The sequence below is a fragment of the Equus quagga genome, chromosome 12 (genome assembly GCF_021613505.1).
Source record: "Equus quagga isolate Etosha38 chromosome 12, UCLA_HA_Equagga_1.0, whole genome shotgun sequence".
Taxonomy (NCBI): Eukaryota; Metazoa; Chordata; class Mammalia; order Perissodactyla; family Equidae; genus Equus; species Equus quagga.
The window spans coordinates 48,509,831-48,532,341 of record NC_060278.1 but is presented as its reverse complement, the minus strand read 5'-3'; the positions used below and the strand labels follow the sequence as shown (position 1 = coordinate 48,532,341).

The 22,511-nt window shown below is 37.0% G+C and overlaps 1 protein-coding gene across 1 annotated transcript in view; it reads right to left on the bottom strand.

The window, feature by feature from the left end:
* USH2A (usherin) overlaps window positions 1-22,511 on the bottom strand; it is a 733,563-nt gene that overhangs the window by 100,249 nt on the left and 610,803 nt on the right. The window contains exons 56-59 of the mRNA XM_046679838.1: window positions 21,531-21,714; window positions 20,431-20,588; window positions 6,139-6,297; window positions 4,560-4,722 (exon numbers count right to left, since the gene is read on the bottom strand). Of these exons, the coding sequence (XP_046535794.1) occupies window positions 4,560-4,722; window positions 6,139-6,297; window positions 20,431-20,588; window positions 21,531-21,714 (664 nt within the window). The remainder of the gene's footprint in view (window positions 1-4,559; window positions 4,723-6,138; window positions 6,298-20,430; window positions 20,589-21,530; window positions 21,715-22,511) is intronic.

Genomic DNA, 22,511 nt, shown 5'->3' with positions numbered 1-22,511 from the left:
AAGGGACAATTTCCTTCATATACAAAGAGCATAGACAAACTAAGAAGAAACAATCCAAAATAAAACAGTCTATGGATATATAATATTTTATATATGCACTCACATATATAACAAATAAATATTTGAAATAGGTGAACAAGCTCACCTATAATGACCAAAATTTTAATTAAAACAATAATATGCCACTTAAAATACTGAACCGACAAAGATTTGAAAGACTGATGAGACCCAGTATTGATCAGAGTTTTCAGAATCAGAAGTTCTGATATGCCATTTTTGGAAGACAACTTAGCAGTCTCTAAATATTTGAAATGCACAAAACTTTGACCCCGCACTTCTAGTACTAAGAATAATCCTCCATATGCTTATCTTAAGGATTTTGTTTTTGGAGAATTGCTGTTGTAATGAAAACTTGGAAATCACTTATTTTGCCATCAGTAGGAGACCAGTTAAATAATATATGATACATATCCATATAATAAAATATTGTTGAGTCATTAAAAGAAATGAGGTGTGTGTGTGTGAGTGCTCAAAGAAAATTGCATAACAGTATGAACAATATGATTCATTTTATGTAAGGGAAACTATAAAAAGAAAACATCAAAGTTATATACTAAAATTAATAGTAGTCACTTCTATTGATGGGAATTATATATGCCATGGGTAAGTCATAAAGCAGGGATAAAGAACTTTGGTAATATTTTGTACTGATAAAACTTTATTCCAACAAATATATTTCTAATTTAAATTGTAATTAAATTTTTATTTTGTAAGGCCAAGTCCAATGGGATCAACTTCATGAATTCTTCCATGAATATTTCATACAGAAAGAATTCCTCTCTCCTGTAAATTTTTTTGTAAATATTGGTATTCCTCACATCATATAGCTCTTTTTGTTGGTTTGCTTAGTTTGACTTATATCTCCTACTATAGTAAAGATCATTGGTAATAGGGCTCAGATCTCACAGTAGATATGAACATATGCGTCTGTGTGTGTGTCTCTCTCTATCATATATCTTTGCAAATCCGTATCCATATCTATCTTTTCACACAACACAAATTGATTGCAGAAAAATTCCTTCACTTTTGAGTCAACGCCCCCTCTTCTTAGTTTACTCAATCAGCTGAATTATCCACTCTAGAAAATTATTATTTCCAGTTCCCTGTTTGGAATACTCTTTCATATCATCCATCCATCCAAACTATCTCAGATCTTACCAAAACCTTACTGAATACTCAGAAGGAAGCCTCATCATTTGTTTCCATTTTTACAGTGTTTAGAGGGTGTTTGTGTATATTTTTGCCTTTTAGTGCACATTGATCAAATCTTTTTATTTATTTAAAGAGACAGCTCATGAGAGTAAAACCCCATGCAATTTTGTCTCTATTACAATAGAAGATCTTAATGATAGATCATTTTATTACATGTTTTGTAAAGTTCTAAGAAAACAGGTTTGGTGGATTTTGTGGATGAAAGTTGGATTTTGTAGATGGATTTTGCCATTTACAAGGTTACAGATATAAGATAAAGGGGGCATACTGAAGAATCTTGATACAAACCCAAGTCACTATGAGGAGAAGGAAACACCCAAGATGGTCTGTCTATACCCATCAATAAACAGATTGCAAAACATTAACATAAGGGCTGTCCTTATTGTAAGAAATCTTCTTTTTTGTAACTCGTGTCATCAACAAAATAGCCTAAATAAAGTATCAAGTTAACAGGTAAACTAAACAGAAGCAATCACATTAATAGCCTTGTGCTTATTAGGTTCTTTCCTCATTTTGTTTTTTAAAGTTATAAACATTTTATCGGTTTCTTGGGACAGACACTTAACAGGATGCTATCTAGAGGCTATATTTAAACAATAGAAGGGAATTACTGAGGGGAAATGATTTGGGGGGTTGGAGAGAGCAGAGTAACAAGCATTTTCAAAATGAAATTGACAAATTGGCTCCCTACAATTTAATGAAAATATCTGCATAGGCCAAACCCCGTCTTTGGTTTGAGCTAAATGTATTTCCTTTGGTGGCAACAGAAGTAGAAATTACATACCATAACCTCTCCAGAAACAACGCAGGCTTGTGGTTGTAACTATATAAGGGGCTCCACAGAGTCCCAGAATGAAAAAGAACTATGTGTCTACATTCTATTTCTGTCCTTACAAATTTCTGATTTTTTTTTGCAGCTATCTAAGAAAAATTTGATATTGTTGTTGTCGAAGCACATTTAAACTTCAACTGAAATAACTGCCAGGTGATTCATGCCTATGGAGGTGAATATAACGATTGTATCTGGAGCCCCAGCGCGCCATTTTCATTTCACTTTAAATAAAAAACAAAATGTATCTATGTCAGTCAGTGCCCTTCTGCTGTGCTCAGAGGTATCAAACAGGCTACAATTATGATTGTGAAGTGATTGTGTCACATTGCAGGAAGGTTTATTGCTTTTGAGTCTGCTAGGCAGTAACACATTCTGTTTCATATTACTCTTTATATCATTGTTTGGCTGTGGCTAGAATAATCAAATGCCATCAAATGCTGTCAAATTCAATTTACAGTATTTTTCATTGAAGCGGGCTTTCTGCATTATATTTCCTGTTTTCCCTCTCAATAGCTGCCATGGAATAGTCACTGTAATCATGAGCTTTATTTACAAAACCAACAGAGTGAAGCCACGTCTCGGGCTATAACAGATACTTTATTTCCCTTTATTCAGAATAGGAATTTGATGTGCTTTTCTCATACAATTAGCATTAAGTAGATGAAAGAAAACTATTCCGAGAGGATGGGCATTTTAGAGCCTGCACTAATGTGCTTAGCGTAAAATGTAAATTCACGTTAGCCATTTTTACATGTTCATGTGTATTTGAATCAGAAATATTATTCTTCAAATTAATGTTTGCTGAGAAGAAATGTGGCTTGCTCATTTCCGGCAGTGTCATTTACATAAACAGCAATGCAATAATACTTCCTCCTTTCGTAGTTTTCCTACATACCCTTAGCTCATCACTGAAGAGTGATCTGAATCAAAGAGTTTCAATATCTGAAGTTGTAAAACGAGCCTAAACTAAGTTTCCCCATTGTGTCCAGGTCGTAGGACCAAACAAGGGAAGGGAACGAGGCTGCTGGAGAGAGTAACAAAGGATGCTGAAGTGGGGATGAGGATGTGAGAAGAATATGTTGTGCTTTGCAGGCCTGGTGTAAACACATGGCTTTTGGAATGGGGTTTTCAATCTGCAAATCTGCTATGTCTGCCAGTGTCTGCCTTAGATAGGGTCTTTCCTGTCTTAGAGCTATGGTCTGAATCACTGGGCCCCTACCTGCAAATTCCTAGGTTGAAATCCTAACACCCAAGGTGATGATATTAGGAGGGGGGGCCTTTGGCAGGTGATTAGGTCATGAGAGTGGATTCTTCATGAATGCCATTAGTGCTCCGATGGAAGCGACCCCACAGGGCTCCCTTGCCACACCCACCACGTGAAGATGCGATGACACAGTGAGAAGACAGCTGTCCGTGAACCAGGAATTGAGTCCTCACCAGACCCAGAATCTGCCAGCACCTTAAAGCCTCCAGAACTGTGAGAAATAATTCTTTGTTGTTTATAAGCCATGCAGCCTATGGTATTTTTGTTACAGCAGCCCGAATGGACTAAGACAGATGGCAAGTTCTCAGTTGACAGGGTCTCTGCCCCTTGACTCGCTTTTGGGTTTTGGTTTTCCTTTCTCTTTCCCTCCTCTCCCTCTTTCTCCCTCGTCCTCGGTCTCAATCTTACTTTCTCTCTGCCTGTCTCTCTCCTTCTCTTTTTCCCTCCCTCTCTATCTCTCTCTCCTTCTCCCCCCCCCCTCTTTATTATTCATTATTTATTTAAAGAAAACTTTAGCTTAAAGCTATATCCACGTCGCTCAGGTGAAGGCTGGATCAGGGAGCACAGTGCCCTTCAAACCAAAATGCCCACGCTCTCTCTCTCTCTTTCTCCTCACTCTCTCTCTTCTCTCCCTGTCCCTTCTCTCGTTTCTTGATTTTAGGTGGATACACAAAACATTCTGCACATCGGGTTGAAAAGAGGCTCCACCTACACCCTCTAGCCAGCTGAGTGGAAACTCATTAAAACAAAAGGGGAGCTGCTGCTATGAGCCACTCTTTCTGCAGGTGAAAAGCACCACCTTCTGAGGATGAGAAAATGCCTCTCAAACCTCCACATAACAGGTGATGGGAAATAAATTCTCCTCCCAGATGCGGTTCCTCCTCTGGAATGTCTGTTCCAGTCAGCCTCTAGAGGGCTGTTCTTCCACTTCATCCAACACAGGGCTTACGTGCGCTATGAGGTCTTGTCTTTCAAACAGGTCCAAACAAAAATGTTACATGGTAGTTGTGGCTTTTTTTCTTGGATAACAGGTAAAAGTTTCCAGGACCAATTTTAGTCCCTAGTAGGTGCTTCAAAAATCATGAATTCCCATTTATTCTCTTATGGAAATAGAAAATGTATTTGTCTCTACAATTTTGGAGTAGTACCCATTCTTAAATAATTAAAAATAATAGTAATAGGCAATGTTACCTGTGAATAAAGTAGTTGGTGATGACTCCATTTGGCTTTTTAGGTGGCATCCACCGAACTTCTATGCAGGCTGACCCCAGTGCCTTAACAACAGGGGGACTCAGATCCATTGGGGCTGCTTCATGTGTCTTGCCAAACATCCTATTGCTAACTCCACAACTTCCTTCAAAAAAAACATCGAGACCTTCAGTAATTTATCAAGCAGGAAAAAGAGAGTTACATATGCATACACAAGGGTAAGGATATCATGAAAACCATTTTATCTGAACTTTTTTATACACATATTTTAGACTAGTACTATAAATCTCTATAAGATTTGAATATTTGGATAGGGAATCATTTTTGGAGAATCCATTAATTACCCCCACATTTCTATAGGCATAGACAATAAAGCTTGTGCTTGTCTGAACTGAGGTTTCTTTAGTGCAGTCATTTTAGGCAGAAAGTGATAATGTACTTGAATTTCATAAGTATGCATGTGACCTACACATCTTGTATGCTCTCAATAATATCTTATTTTTCCCGGTATTTTAAAATATTGACCATCTCTCAACACATGGGAATCAAACATGAATTTGAAGGATATTCTATCTCCATAGCATAGTTTTGGGGATATAGAGATGCAGAAGTTGATTTTGCATTTAAATCAAGACAACATTAACTTAAAACTATTTCCTTGTGGACTGGATGAGGGAAAGCAATATGCTTCAAAACAAAATGCGTTGGTCTAGTTTGTAGAGAGAAGTGTGCAAGCTGACTCACAATTTCAGAGAGGAAGCATAGCAAAATCGCAGATCCCTAGCCCTAACCAACTCTGTGGGAAGTGGTACTCATATGCGAACAGAAGTTCCTAAGGATATGTAATACGGGAGTTCCAAATATATGTTGGGTATGAGATTGGCAAATTTCTTTAATCTAAGGTGAAGCAATTTGTTTTGTACACTAATGTGAGTTACATCTTTTCTTCTTTTAGCACTTGGGTGTTATATATTATACAACATGTAGAGGGATGAAGGAAGTGAGAGAGGCTCTTCTTTAAGACCACATAGATAGATGATGATTTCATTGACCACTAGCCTATGCCATGAAACTCCAGGTGACAGTTTATGTATATGAGATAGGGTTCAGGGAAACACTGTAAAATATATAAGGTTCATCTGAGTGTAACTCGCCTTCTAAATAACGTCTCCCTTCCCACCACCCGCCTCCTGAATAAAACTTAAAGAGAACCAAGGTGAGTACATTTCCTATGAAATTTTTGTAATACTCGTTTTGTTTTATATTACCAACAATTCCTTTATGCGATTGAGGTGTTTTTCTTTTAAAGTGCCTCATAAAACAAGACTTTGCAAAACCACCATTTTAATGTATTTAAATATTCATGATTTAATGTGCAGAAATGCATAACGCTTCACTCAATGCCAAGCTCTGATTTTTCTGGGTAAACAGTCCAGTACAAACAAGAAATGAAATGTTAGTCTTTGTATTTGAATTGAGAATCTATTCCTTTTTAATGAAAATTTTTTTTATAAAATATTTTTTTATAAAAGCCCAGGACAAGTGTCTGAAAGACTTTTACCATTTTGACACGCTTGTATCCTTATCTCATACTGTGTGAATGGAGCCAAATTTTCCAGAAGGATGGATAGATGATGACCGACAGAGGAGGTCAGAGGAGATAGACTTCCGGCATTGAGTAAGACATTGTACTCCACAGGTATTTGAGGAATGAGGATCCCTTTAAAGAAAGAGAGAGAGTAAAATCATATATATATGCTATACAGAATGGTCCACAAATGTTCATCTTTAAAGAACAACGTATATTTAAAATGTTATAACTTAAAGGTATATCATGTCTTAATATAGCAATTAATACTGGCACGAAACTTAAGTTGGACAATATTAGAAAGCATATTCCAAAAGTAAGAAATGTGCATCACCCATTTTCAAAAACGAATGACGTATAATAATTCTATTCAAAGATATACTCCCGAGCCAAATAAAAACAAAGGCACGTTCACTTCTTAAAAAATACAAGGCAATTAGAAAAGGAGTCATATATTTTTCCTAGGCTCACTTATTCTTAAAGTACATAAAAAAACACCAGTTTTGCTTGTGACAATAATTTTTCTGTAGGCATTGTGTATGCATCCTGTCTGACACGGCTCCTTGACATAATAGCCCATAAAGTATCCAAATCTTAGGCTATCTAGAGAATTCCCAGTGCGTTAATTACTGAGTCAGGACAGTCCACTCTGTCAGTGAGACTTATGGACCTAAATACACATGAAATTTGGGTTCAAAAACTGTCATTTTTCATAGTGCTTCTTAAAGAAAGGAGGTCTTGTCAATTTAGCCTTTTCACAATCTATTCATATAATTAAATGCCTGTAAGTTTTATTTCATCCTGAATAACAAGTACACTTTTTCAAGGAGAAGATATGAGCCTTGAATGGAGAATGTAATGGAGTTTCCCACTAAATTTTCTCATTGATCTGAGAGTGTATAACATTTTTGGGTTTAGTTACTTACCTTTGTAGTATTTAAATCAGTTTGCTATAGAAACAATGAAATCTACAGCATGGAACTCTCGCGAGAGATGAAGTCTAAAGAATGGAATGTGGTTTTGCTTTTTGTAGATATGGTTCCAACGTATGAAGGGTGGAAGAGCTAGTAAAAACCAGAGATGCTCAAGATTTTGTTCAGGATAGATGAAAATTAGGAGGCTCTGAAGGAAATATTGATCATAGTCAGCAGGACTGATCAATCGTTTCCTTTGGAAAGGTGCTAGATTGTGCTGAACCCAGATTGAGAATTTTTATTTTAAATTTCGGGCATCCTAGTTAAACTGTCTAGTTGAGCTGCATTGGTCCTCAGAGCTTAAATCACTGTTATTCTGTCATTGATTCCTAAATTCTTATCTCTGGCTTTATATTGCTCCTGCATTCCAGACTTGTATTGTCAACAACCTACTTCACAGAGACCTCAATGTCGACACGTCCCAAACAGAATCACCATATTTTCCACTCCCAAGCCTGTTCTCCTTGGGTTTCCTTTCTCCATTTCCCTACTTTGGAGGGCTTAGGGTAAGACTCTTAGAGAAGATCCTGCTTTCTTCGTCGTCAAACTCAACTGACCACTAAATTTCATCAACTATTTCTTCAAGAAATTTGGGCTTTATATATAATCAGCAACATGGAGATTTGGCAGGAGCTAACATGATCTAACCTACATTTTAGGAAGATAAGACTGCTGGCAGGCAGATGTGGGATCGAAAACACGAGAGCCAGGAGGTGGGATACCCGTGTGAAAGTCATTGCGTAGCTGCCGCAAAAACACAAGCAAGTGGAGCCATTTCACCGAAGTTCTGTTTTATGCCAGGCAGCATATATCTCATTTAATACCACTAGGATGTCAACTCCATAAAGTCAGGGACTTTGTCTCCTCCCCAGTGTAGTTCCAATGCCTAGATTTCAGCACAAAATCACAGCTCAAAAAATGTTCATTGATTGAATGGATGAATGAAGCCTCAGGACAATACTGTAAGGTAAATATGATTACCATTTTTTTTTAAGATGCAAAAACTAAGGCTCAGAGGAGTCGAGTAACTTGTTCCAGATTTCACATTGATAAATTGGAGTACACAGACTTGAACTCAGGCCCATCTGATACCAAAGCTTATCCTTCTGTATTTATGTTCTCTCCTGATATTGGAGATTTGAATTAGGACAACTGGGGGAAAAAAATGAAAGGATGGGGCCGCCCCAGTGGCTTAGTGGTTAAGTTTACACACTCTGCTTCAGCGGCCTGGGGTTTGAAGGTTCAGATCTCAGGTGTGGACCTACAAATTTCTCATCAAGTAACACTGTGGCAGTGTCCCACATACAAAATAGAGGAAGACTGGCACAGATGTTAGCCCAGAGACAATCTTCCTCAAGCAGAAAGAGGAAGACTGGTAACAGATATTAGCTTAGGGCCAATCTTCCTCACCAAAAAAAAAAAGAAAGAAAGAAAGAAAGAAAGGATAATTTTGAGACAGGCAGAACATGTCTTGGAGAATGTTAGAAGCAGGGCAAAAAAGTGACGGAGGAGTTAGAATCACCACTGATTGAAGAAGATTATAGGTGAACATTTAAAGCTGTGAAGAGCAGTTTTCGCAAACTGAGATATAAATACCCAGGATGTTTGCAGACTGGTGTCAAAGTATTTTCAGAGACAAGGACAAACATGGTACCTCTTTCTGGAATACCAGTTTGACTTGTAAAATTTGGAAAATGCATGACTTCTCTGCATGAGCAAGCGAAACCAGAAGAATCATACTTTTCCTTGTTCACAAAAATTCAGTATAGATTTTTCTTTCTAAAAAGCCCAAGATTAGAAAATTATATGTGTACTGAGTGATTAGAACTTTCACTAGCCAGTTGTTTTAAATCTGTAGTCACCTCAGAGTAAACTAACTGTACAACAGTAGAAAAAGTTTATGTGGACATAACCAGTGTGTTGAACAAGTACAAATATTATTCTTGATGCAGTCAAAACACAACGTTAGCCTCTATCGCTTTAAAATGAATTCATTGTGCATCAATGGATGAGTGGATAAAGAAGACATGGTATAGATATACAGCGGAATACTACTCAGCCATAAAAAAGACAAAATTGTGCCATTTGGAACAAGATGGATGGAACTTGAAGGTATGATGTTAAGCCAAATAAGTCAGACGGAGAAAGACAAACAGTGTATGATTTCACTCACATGTGGAAGATAAACAAACACATGGACAAAGAAAACATATTAGTGGTTATCAGGGGGAAGGAAGTGGCAGGAGGGCAAAAGGGATAAGGCGGCACATGTGTATGGTGAAGGAAAAAAACTAGACTATTGGCAGTACACACAATGCAGTCTATACAGAAACTGAAACATGATAATATACACCTGAACTTTACATAACGTTATAAGCCAATAAGACTTCAATAAAATAAAAAAACATAAATGAATTCATTGTGGGTAATCTTCCACAGACACAGGATGAAAAGTTGGCTGGGCCCATGACGTTTCTGCTCAGTCTTGGGTAATACACTGTTCTATGTTATTCTTTTCCATGAAGGAAAAAAGAAATCGTGACAAAGATTACTGCCTAGAAAATTTACATAAATTCACCTTTCTCTTTAACGGTTTAGTGAGTACACATAATGGGCTTATTTAGAAGATATTCTTCGAGGCCTAATTCTCAACTGTGAGACAAAACTGGGACTGCTTTTACTGCTCCTGATGAGACTGCTGTAATTAAAAGGAAGTTTGAGAGTTGGATGAAGAGAATTGATTACAGGGACCATTTGAGACTCTCAGTTCCTTAATGGATGAGGAAAACCTAAGTACTGTATTAGAGGTAAAATAAAGAACAATATAATCAGGCTATTTTTTTTTCCTACTAAAAATGTTCTTTGGAGAGTGTTGCTCGAGGTAGTGAAAGAGATTGAAGAGTGAAGCAGGGACCCTCTCAATTTGCACTTTGACCTTTCAGCAGGAAGATGTGCGTATGGAAATTTCCATCCAGAGTATCTTGCAATGTCACAGTATTCCACCTCACATTTTGGGCATTTTTCCTTTTTGTTACCCTGGCAGTGGGCAAAGGTTGCTGTTTGTATCCACATATTCATGATAAAACGAAGAGAGAAAGAATTGCCTGACATTAAGCCTGTTTTGGGGGTCAGCTTTTTTTCAGAATAATCTAATATCCTAAAATATAAGAGCATATTACTCTTTAGCCAAAGAGATCAGTAGAAAACATGCCCCTGATGATAAATGATATATTACATTATTTTTTGGCGGAAGACAAACACGTTGGAATACAATGCCAAATTTTCATGAATCGCTAAGATAAAAAGCAAGACCTTAAAGAAATTGTCAACGTATGATGATTGTTTCAGGTTGTTTCCAGACTTCCTGGGATGACACGTCCCTTCTGTCTTCTCTTTTCCTAGGTTCGATCTTGTAGAAAAGTTTGACAAACACTCATTTGAAAAATATGCTGTGACTCTTGTGGAACTAGACAAAGCCATGGATCAGAGTCCGACAGGTGAAATCCCTCCTCTGCCCTCGTTTGTCCCTGGTAAATTACCCAACCTCTATGAACGCCAGTCTCTTCGTCTGTAAAATGATGATACTAACAGTGGCCTCATAAAGAACTGTAAGGATTAAATTAGGAAATGCGTTTAAAGCATTTTGGTGCCTTCTAGTTACACAGAAAGTGCTGGATAAATGACAGACATCTCTACAAAACAAAATGGAACAAAATGGAAAAGCAACCCACAACTATGACAGGCACTGCTATCATGTGCCCTCAACCCTTCTGAACCCATCTTTTATATAAAGTTGCTATTCCAATTACAAATAAATGTTATATTCATTCAACAATTATCTTTGTGACAATATTTGATTTAGTTTTTTTTTAAATTTTATTTCTTTCCTTTTTCTCCCCAAAGCCCCCCCGGTACGTAGTTGTATATTCTTCATTGTGGGTCCTTCTAGTTGTGGCATGTGGGACGCTGCCTCAGCGTAGTTTGATGAGCAGTGCCATCTCCGTGCCCAGGATTTGAACCAAGGAAACACTGGGCCGCCTGCAGTGAAGCCCGTGAACTCAACCACTCGGCCACGGGGCCAGCCCCTATTTGATTTAGTTTTATATTTTGTGTGTACTTGGATATGATGAAGGTGTGCTCCAATGAAGATATTCTAGTTTTCATTGTCAGCAGTAATTTAGAGTGGTCCTCCCTTCAATTCGTCTGAGGTTGTGCTTTACTATATATCTTCAGTCTATACCTACTGGTCTGCTTCCAGTAACTTCTCTGCTTAAAAGGACAGGACTCCTAAGGGGTCGGGGGACAAAGTTGCCCTTCTACCGCATTTCAAATATAGACATAATCTTGATCTAGGTTTAAATTTGGCTAGTCAAAGCACGAACCTGGAAAATGTATTTTCCACATCTTAGTTAATGGGAAATAAATGTCCTTTACATAGATATAGGAGGTGTGGAAACAGAAAATGCTCCTCGGAGCTGGGAACATGTCAAACAGTGACATGCATTTAGGAAAGAGGGCCCCCTCCACTGTCATAATTTACAGGACTGTGACATGAAGGCCTCCTGTGTTCCTGCAAACCCTTCCACCATCTGCAATGAGTCTGAAATGACCTAGCCCCCTGGTAGTCCGATGGCTAAATGAAATGAAATGGGCATATTTGTTAAAGTCAGCTGGGAAGCCACACGACTTGGTTAGTTCTCGAGTTCATAAATTTATGTCAGAGCGAGAGGAGCAGTGGAAGCTGAAGTGAACCAATTTACCCTAAGTGCAAATGGCAGTTTTGTTATTTGGTGTCAGAATTACCAGTCGCACAATGACAGGCTGCCATAACACATTTTCTTGTTCGCTAAAGAACAAGGATTTCGTTGGTTAATATTCCTTGTGATGCTCCTTTTCATAATTTACAACAACTAGATGCTGATAGGTTATTTAACATTTATGAAGTTAAGATGTAATCAGAAAAACCCTGATTATCTTTACAAATAAAAAAGTTAAATTATTCAACTTTTTTTTTTTCTCGGTGGCTTCATTTCACAGCAGGTGCATACTTTACAATGGGACGAGTCAATCAAATAACTCTTTTTTTAAATCTTTTTTTAGGAGCTGGAGCAGGAACAATTCTAAGAGGAAAACTATTAATTCGGTTTGATGGCTGCGTTTGCTTCAAAACACTGGTTGCGCTTAACATAATGCTTTTAACAAATCAGCTGGAATTCTCCTTTGTAGAGGTAGGGGTGTCTTGGTTGTGTCCTTTTGGGGGTGTGGAAGTAAAAAAGGACCCTCTTGAATACACATCTATACCAATTGTATGGAAATTTTACATAGTTTGTATAATAGTTATCATTTTATGCTCTTTCTACCCTACTAGATAGTAGCGTTCTTGACAGAAGGGACAATGTCTCATTCTTCCTCATAATTCCTAAGGTATCTAGTATCACGCCTTGCCCCTGAGTTGGGCTCAGTAACTACTTTCATGCTAATGAAATAATATTTAATGAAAATAAATAGATGAATTAATCTATCCACAGGCAAATGAATTACATCCTGTGAAGTTTTAAGCTACAAATAAAATGACTCTACTGGGTTACTGCATGGACTGCCCTTCAATTGCTTTGTCCTCATTCATATTTGCTATGTCTGTAGCAAAATTATTTTTTAGCTTTTGAATGGGATCATAGCAGAACTCAGAAAAGCAAGCATTTGCTTTCTGCACTGTTTACATAGAACAGTGAGAAAATACAGCACAGTGGTTTTGACCATGGAATTTGGAGTCAGATCCATTGTGGTTCAGCTCTGACAACTATGGGATGGATAACCTAGAGAAAATAGCTTATAACATCTAAATTGACTTTTCTCATTAGTAAAAGGGAGAAAACAATAGGACATACTACATTCAGTTGTTATGAGCATTAAATGAGATACATGTCAATCTCTTAGAAAAATGCCTACCACATATTAGAACTCAACAAAGTAAGATAAACCTATTAAACACCAAAAGCAAAGGCAACAAAGCAAAACTCGACAAATGGAACTACATCAAGCTAAAATGTTTCTGCACAGCAAAGGAAACCATCGACAAAACAAAGAGGCAACCTGTGGAATGGAAGAAAATATTTGCAAATCACATATCTGATAAGGGGTTGATATACAAAATATACAGGGAAATCATACAACTCTATACCAAAAAAATGCAAATAACCCAATTGAGACACAGACAAAGGACCTGAATACACATTTTTCCAAAGAAGACAGACAAATGGCCAACAGGTATATGAAAAGACACGCCACATCACTAATCATCAGGGAAATGCAAATCAAAACCACAATGAGGGGCCGGCTCAGTGGCGCAGCAGTTAAGTTGGCACATTCTGCTTTGGTGGCTCTGGGGTTCACCGGTTCAGATGCCGGTGCGGACCCAGCACTGCTTGTCAAGCCATGCTGTCATAGGCATCCCACATAGAAAGTAGAGGAAGATGGGCACAGATGTTAGCTCAAGGCCAGTCTTCCTCAGCAAAAAGAGGAGGATTGGCAGCAGATGTTAGCTCAGGGCTAATCTTCCTCAAAAAAAAACCCCACAATGAGATATGACTTCACACCTGTTAGAATGGTTATTATCAAAAAGACAAGAGGTAACAAACGATGGTGAGGATGTGGAGAAATAGGAACTTGGTGCACTGTTGGTGGGAATGTCAACCGGTACAGCCACTGTGGAAAACAGTATGGAGGCTCCTCAAGAAATTAAAAATAGAACTACCATATGATCCAGCTATCCCACTTCCGGATATATATCCAAAGGAAATGAAATCACCATCTTGAAGAAATATCTTTACTCCTAGGTTCACTGCAGCATTATTCATAATAGCCAAGACTTGGAAACAACCTAAGTGCCCATCAAAGGACGAATGGATAAAGAAGATGTGGTATATATACACAATGGAATACTACTCAGCTATAGAAAAGGAAGAAATCTTGCCATTTGTGACCACATGGTTGGACCTTGAGGGTATTATGTTAAGTGAAATAGGTCAGACATAGAAAGTCAAATACTATACAATCTCACTCATAAATAGAAGATAACAGCAACAACAACAACAGCAATAATAAACAAACACAAGGATACAGAGATTAGATTGATGGTTACCAGAGGGGAAGGGGGGAAAGGGGGGAGGGAGGAGGGTAAAAAGGGTGACTGAGCACACATGTGTGGTGATGGATGGTAATTAGTCTGTGGGTGGTGAACATGATGCAATCTACACAGAAATTGAAATATAATCATGTACACCTGAAATTCATATAATGTTATAAACCAATGTCACCTCAATAAAAGAAAAAAAGAAGGAAATCTTGCTATTTGTGACAACATGAGTGAACCTAGAGGGCTTTTGCTAAGTGAAATATGTAGTGAGACAAAGACAGACAAATACTGCATGGTATCACTTATATGTGGAATCTTAACGAAATGTCTAATTCATAGATACAGAGAGTAGAAAGGTGGTTGCCAGGGGCTGGGGTAGGGGAAATAGGGAGAGGCTGGTAAAATGGTACAAACTTTCAGTTATAAGATGAATACAGTGTGAGGAGTTAATGAGTAATATGATGACTATAGTTGATAAGAGTGTAGTGTATAATTGAAATTTGCTAAGAGAGTAGAACCTAAGTGTTCTCACCATAAAAAGAGGGTAAATATGTGAGATGGCTGTGTTAACGTGATGGTGGGAATCCTTTCACAATGACTATGCATATCAAATCATCACGTTGTACACTTTAAATGTATTACTATTTTGTCAGTTATACCTCAATAAAGCTGCAAACATATAAATGTATTAATATGCAAAATAAAACACAAATCATTGAAATGAGTTTTATATTTTCTTCTGAAAGTCAACGCTGCTTGGTACTTGGTTGCTGCACTTATAAGAAAACTGAAACAATTGTCAATGTTGAATCATCTCAATTAATGCAACGTGAATTCCTGAGAAAGCTTAACGACAATATTGACTTTAAATGGATAGTGTCTGATCTAATACATTCCAGTGGATGAGCTAGCTAAGACGCCTATCGTCTATGGATAGGCCATATTGTGCTTAGCTACCCTTTAATCAAAACTTGATTAATAAAAAGCATTTATATTCCTAAACAATATTAAGTGAAATGATTTCTCAGTGGAAGAATTGTTGCCAATTCTTTTCTTTAATGGCCTAGTAGATAAATGTGAAAGGAAAAGCACCAGTATTTCGATATTATGCATCAAACCTAAATAACTCACCATCTTTAGTGAGGAAAAGTGTGTGTTGAATGCAACGACATTATTAATTAGAACATGATTAAGAGCTAGAATAGTTAGTCATTACCTTGGTAAATTAGAAAGGCTCATTATTACCTTCAGAGTTTAAATAATTTTGAGTGTTTGGATTCTCAAACAGTAGGGGTATCTATCTTCATTCTTATTCTGAGCAAACCATGTTCCATGAAGTATTTACCTCTTCATTTTCTATAATTTCCCACTCATTAGGGTAACATATATCCTTTGCTCTCTTTAATATGAATGTGTAAGTCTTGACACACGGTACAGAGCTGGTTCAAGGTAGGAAGAAATGTTTAGGAATAAACTAACCTGGTTTACGTTGTCTGTAGATTCAAATAATAATAATGGCCAGCGTCTATTCAGTGCCCACTAAATGTTTCACACGCTATTTCACTGACTTCACATAACAGCAACGCAAGGTAGGCATTTAATACCTCCTCTCACAGATGAAAAACCTAAGGTTCAGAGACATTGTGCAACTTTCCCAAGGCCACAGGGAAACTAAGTGGGGGGCCCATTCCACATAGAAACCAGTATTTCATTTTCTGAAATAAGTGAAAAGAATTATGCACCCGTAAGACAACGGATTGTCTTTTGGAAATATACATGTGTCTCCTGTTTGTCTTTCAAGAAGAAATATGTATTTGTGTGTGTGTGTGTTTGTGTGTGTGTAGGGTTGAGTAAGTGTGTAGAGAAGAGTGGGATTCTATAGGAAATCACGTGTCTCAATAATTTTAAACAGCAGAAAATCCAAAATGTATTTCTATTTGCCTAAATGAGAAATTTCAGAAGCTTAGTCACCATTCTGTTTCATTAATTAAATCACCAAATATTTTATAAGGATATGTTCTTGGCATGTTGTCTGACTTGGAGGTACAAATGATATGCAAAAGAGTAGAAAGCTTGATTTTCTAGAGCTTGGAGTGTTTTGGTAATCTTACTACCGACTTTTGTCAAGTAACAATGAGAAAAAGTGACCCAGGATTTACTGGGACGGAGAACGTCTACCAAGGCTTCAAAATGCTCTTGAGTGATCTCTGTAGATATTCGCTGAGAGACTCTCTCCCTCGCCCTCCTAATTAAAATCTGCCTGCACCTGGAATCTAGTTTTGCTGAGTCATATCTATTCCTTCCGGACTTTCGAATGAGGAGGTAAAATGCTTGTGGTTACTAGTTCCTTCATGCCGCAGGAGAGAACTATCACCAGGTGGATATTTTCCCTTCAGGAATTTGTCATCTTCCACAATTAATTCTTCTGGTCTCGCCATGCCCAGCAAAAAACATTTTTCCCCCACAATTACTTTGTTTTTGTCAACATCTAGCTCTGTTTCTTGGCCCTCTAGGTTATTTCAAAAAGCAGAGTCGCTCCATCATAAATCTGAAAGACTATGCTCAGTAAATGAGAAGTTTGATTTGGATTTAAGAGTGAAGCCAAAGAGGAAGGAACTGCTCTTATAGGACAGTAGTAGAGAATCCTGCTCTGCTGTGTGACCTTGACTATATTATATTACTTCTTCACGACTCAAACTTCTTAATAGGGTGACAATGCTATTACTTGTCTCCCAGGTTTTGCATGAGAATTAACAAGGTAAGGCAGGGAAAGTGCTTATTAAAGTGTTTGGCACATACTGGAAATTTTACAGAGGGCAAATATAAACAAGTAATATTAATGCATGTGTATAATATTTGTCCTCAGTGTCACAAATTACTCTTCCCTTGAATATTCTCCCATATTCCGTGGACCTCGTTCCCTTTACCGGTAGGATTTGTGAACATGTGATAAAACTTAATTCATAGATAGCATTGAAACAAGAATTTATAAACTGAAAATCCGACTAATTGCCCGGTGATTTTCTGTTGCCAAGCAACCACATAGACTTTTTTCTCCCAGCAACTTATCTGTGTAATGTCACTGTTCATACTGACCACAAACCAAAATACTATATGTGAAAAAAAGCAGTTAATTTAACCACTCTTTTGGCTTTGGACATTCAAGAGAAACTAGTTTGATTCATGTTTTCAGAGAATTATCATAAGTGATCACTTTTGCTTGGTGTGTGTGATCCTTGGTTGTTAAAGTTGGAGCACATTGAAGTCATCTGGGGAACTTGAAAAAAGATTTCAATTCTTTGACTCCATCCCAGAAGATTCTTATTCAGGAAACTCGGGGCTGAGAATCTATCTTTGCACAAGTTTTCCAGGTGGTTCTAACGTTCATTCAGGTTTGGTAACTACAGGTATGGAAATATAGGTATTTGTCCGTTTTTTAGCTCTGCCAGTGATGTAATCACTTCGTAACGGCGGGGAGTATGATGAATGTCTAGAAAGATCTTGATTATGAGCAAATAAACAACCTTCAGTTATAACAAGTTTGTTTTCTTTCTGTTTAAAATATATATTTCTGACTATTCAGGAACAGAAAAATGTTTTTATTATCCAAATCAAAACACCGCATGAGGTACTTTGCAATAAAATCAACTGTAGATTATACACAAGTCAAAATCATCTGCCTGTTTATGGAGTTCAAAATCCTTCTAGGCACCAGGAAAAAAGTTTAATTTAAGATTTTAATCTTTCCATATATTACAGGGTTTCTGTAATGGATTTTGTGCATCTGAAACTAAAAGATTGACAGGTCTGGATATTATAGATTTATTAACCATTGGTTACATGGTCAGAGTTAGTGTGGAAAACATTTCTACAATATCCCCTAGACTAGACTAGAATGAACAATTTCTACAAAGCCTGAGGTAGGCAAGAATTAAGGTTACATTAAAAAAGCAGACGTGTTTTATTTCACAGTGATTCTTTTCTAAATAGAAACGTTATACATTAAACATAAAAATATGAAGTGGAACTCAAAGAAGAAAATGTCAAAATGCTTGGAAATTTAAAAGAAGGCTTAAAAATTTACTAATCTAATCCTGCAGTATGTTGTTTCATCATTTTGAACACGGGGCCTTGGAACCTAGTGAATGTTTGAGCAAAATACATTCTAAGAAGGAATTATTAAAGGCAAAGATAATTGTCTGAAAAGAATCATCACTATCTATAGAATATTATACAGACTGGAAAATGTATGCCAATCGTATAAATTACCTCCTTTAATCTTTACAACCTACATGTACGTACTGTCATCATGTCCATTTTATAGATGGAGATAAATGAGACTCAGAAAAACTGACCCGTTTAAGGTCAGCTAATAGGTGGCACCACTGGGATATGAATCCTGATTTTCTCATTCATTTTACTTTCATTGTCTTAAAAGAAGGATGTTTTCAATTCCTCACTGGGTGTGAAGTCTTCAGATTAGCAACGGCAACTTATGTGTGTAATGTTAAAACGACAGGTAATTATGAAACTTCCTGGTCACATGGCTAGGAAACCATCAACTTGGCTTACCATCCTGGACTTTCCCTCATTTCTCTTTGAGAATTTGGATTGTAGAAGACCCTGGTCTGAATTCGAGAACTCTCCCGTCAACAGGAGGAATCTGGTCTTAGAACGGTTCTATTCTGCCTTATTTTACCTTGTGGTGCAAAAACGCCACACCACTATAAGAATGCCAAGGAGAAATACGCTAACAGGTTGCAAGATAGCAATGCTCTTCCATGAAAGTAGAAACCAATTCTGTAAAAGGATCCGTAAATTTGTATATTTTACACAGCAGAAGATTTGTGTTTTCCTCCATTGAAATTAAGAACAGAGATTAAGAATATCTGTGCTTCTAAAACTCAGATAAAGATTACAGTGTTTTATGACACGTGCTGGCACTACTGAATATTTATTTATCTTTTATTTAATTTAAAATGTTGGATATTTATTTTAAAACAAAGATGGATGGATTGCTTTATGTTTAATATCTTAGAGCAACTTAAATTTTTCTTCACTTCTCAAGCTCTGGAGAGATTTTCTTCCATGAGTTTGACCAAAAAAAGACCCTTTTGTCTTCAATCTTAGATTACAGCATCAGAAGGATGTTGGTTTATGAGAATTTAAGCTTTATATATTAGGCCTTTATGTCATCTTTATGACTACATGACCTGTTTTGACTGAGATAACTTTTCAATTCAATGAAAAATATGCCTTTGCTAATTATTTTATGGAATGGATCTGCTGATGGCCAAAATGGCTATTGATGAATTATTTTCACTTCCATATTGAACTGTGGCTAAACTTATCCTGATGGAAACAATAAGGATTTGTTTCAATTTCATCTTAAAACTAGGCATTAAAAATGAAATCACATATCTTTGAAGTGCATTTACCACCTTAACGGGTTTTAAATTTTACTAAAACGAAACCTCCATATGTCCCTTATGTTACAAGACAGAGCAAGCAGGGTTCACTCTCGTCCTTACTCCACAGTGTTAATGCAATCAGAATTTTCCCTGAAGATGATGCTTACATCGAAATATAATAATGCGTTAAACCACAAAAGCAACCCACTAGTGGCTAAATGGCTCAATGGAGGCTATGCAGCTTAGAGAGGCAAAATTCAGCTACCATAACTGGTCACAACCCAAGGGCAAATTGGGCTATTGTCTTTCTGAAGTCCCCGTTCACTGCTGTAATTTAAAGGGAATCATATAATGCCAATGATCCAATCTAGGGAGTCTTATAGAAATGAGTGTTCAAGGTAATTCAGACCGATACGACTTACCTTGGATATATACGAATAAGAAGTCATATTTTAGACTCTGGTACTTGAAAGAAAGTATTGTTTTGATAGAAAAGAATGTATCTATATATTTTTATCACTATATCTACAGCTATCTGTATCTATACGGATGTATGTAGATACTTATGCATGTATACACTCTGCAGTGTGGTTGGGATTATTCTGTCTATATTTATCAAGGAGACAGCTTATACTCTTCCAACTTACCAAATTCACATTTCCATCCTTATCTCCAATTAATTTCCTCTAAAATGTTTTACACACACACACACACACACACACACACACACATTTTATTTCTTTACCTGGTGGGGTCCAAGCTACAAAAATGGAATAAGGCCCGATTACTGTGATATTATATGGAGGCTGGATTTCTTCCGGCGTCAACAGAGGTGTTTGTACAATGTGCTCATCACTAGGACTGCTGCCTCCTCCAGTAGTGGCTTCCAACCTGTAACTGTATCTATATTTAAAGAGAAAGAATTGTCATAAGACAAGGCCAAGAGAACTGAACAATGATTGCTGGCTTTTCTATCCATTGCTTAGTCCCAAATTTGTGACAGATTGAAAATTTTTTGCTCCCTGTCCAGAAACTTTACCATCGACTTGGTAGTTTTTCTAGCATGGGCAGCATTCTCTCCTGTCACTATTTCTGCCCTCCCCCCATTTTTTTTTAACCCTCTAGCAATTCATTGCTTTTCTTAGAGGTTTCAGGAAAGTCTTGGAGTGTGCTAGTGGATTGTGGAGGATTCAAATTAATCTTCCCCATTTTTAAATGGGTTGGAGTTCAGGAAAATATGTTTAGAGGAAGCTGTTTCTAAATTGATCTGCTGCTCTCTACAATAAAACTAAATTGATCTCTACTGTCAGCAATAAAACATCTGTTGATCTAAGATATATTGCGTCTCTGCTGAGAAATGAATGGGAATGAAGTGCAAATAGGTGGAACTTTTTCCCTAAAACCACTCATGTCTATATCTACTGGAGCAAGTAGAGAAAACATTACATCAAAAGAAAAGGTAGTTGATGTAAAACAAAACTCTCTAAATCTCTTTTATTGCTATTTTAGGAATTCACGTTTTTGAAGATAATATGATAATTTTTAAAGCTTAATACTTTGTATATTTTATATATGTAAAAATTCTTGTGCTTTCATGTCAGACAGAAGACTAATTATTTATTTATATTTTTAAGGAATTTCACATACTCTGAAGACTGATGTAACAAGTTAGCATTGGGCTCTTCGACGTCTGAAATGGATTAAAAGATCTCATCAGACATGGAACAGCTAATAAGTGATGAGATTAATTAATTAATATTGTTTCCATTGGAGACGTGCTCTTTTTAAACTCTGAAAAATCTAAACATCTAACTGTGTGGTTGATAAAGTTTTCTTTTCATTTACCTGCTGTTGGGCTCCAGGTTTTTATCAGTGAAATTCTGTTCCTCACTGCCACCCAGGAAAACCAAGGTTCCATTACGACTCAATTGATACTGAGAAATGAGGCCATTGGGATTTTCTGGCGGACTCCAGTATAATTCCACTGTTGTAGAATTGATGATAATGTGTCGAGGTGTCATCCAAACTCCTGGCAAAAATAACACAACGAGGTTTTATTGTTAGGATAAAATAAACCCCCTCTCAAAAATCACACCATCACCTCACATACTTTTATCTGTTGATAAAAAAATCTCACGGTGAGCAACAAAAATACATTTATTTCCTTTGGAGGTGGAATACATAATTGGGTATAAATATTTTTTTATTACTTTGATGATTTTATTTTTGAAAGTGAATGCCTTTTAGAAAGTGAATGTCAGACAACTCTCTGGATTGAAAGTAAATTTTTATTTAGTAGAGGAAAATTTCTCCATTGTGGCTGTCACTCTGCATGTAATCAAGACCTGAGAGACTATCCAGGGATTTTTGAACTTTATGCCTATTTGCTTGGAATATGTAGAAACAATCATAATCTAGTATTTACCTGAATTATCAAATTCAACAAATAAGCTTACTTTCCCTTTGCCCCTCTGACATCACGTGCTGTGGTTCTTTTCCTCCTTTCTCTCTGGCTGTTCCTCCCAGCCTCATTTACTGGCTCCTTTTCCCCAATTGGACCTCAAAATGACTAGTGTCTCAGAGACCCAGGCTCTCTCTTTTCCCTTTCTCTCCCTTCTTCTCCTTTCCTTTCTTCTTTTCCAACACTCACTTTCTAGGTGAGATCCCCGTTTAGTCTCAGTTTTGAATGTCATCTATATGCTGACCACTCCCACATATATATCTCCAGACTACAACTCTCTCCTGAGCTTCAGACTCGTGCATCCAACTGTCAACTGGACACCTCCATTTGGAGGACTAATTATATACCAAAAACTGACAACATCC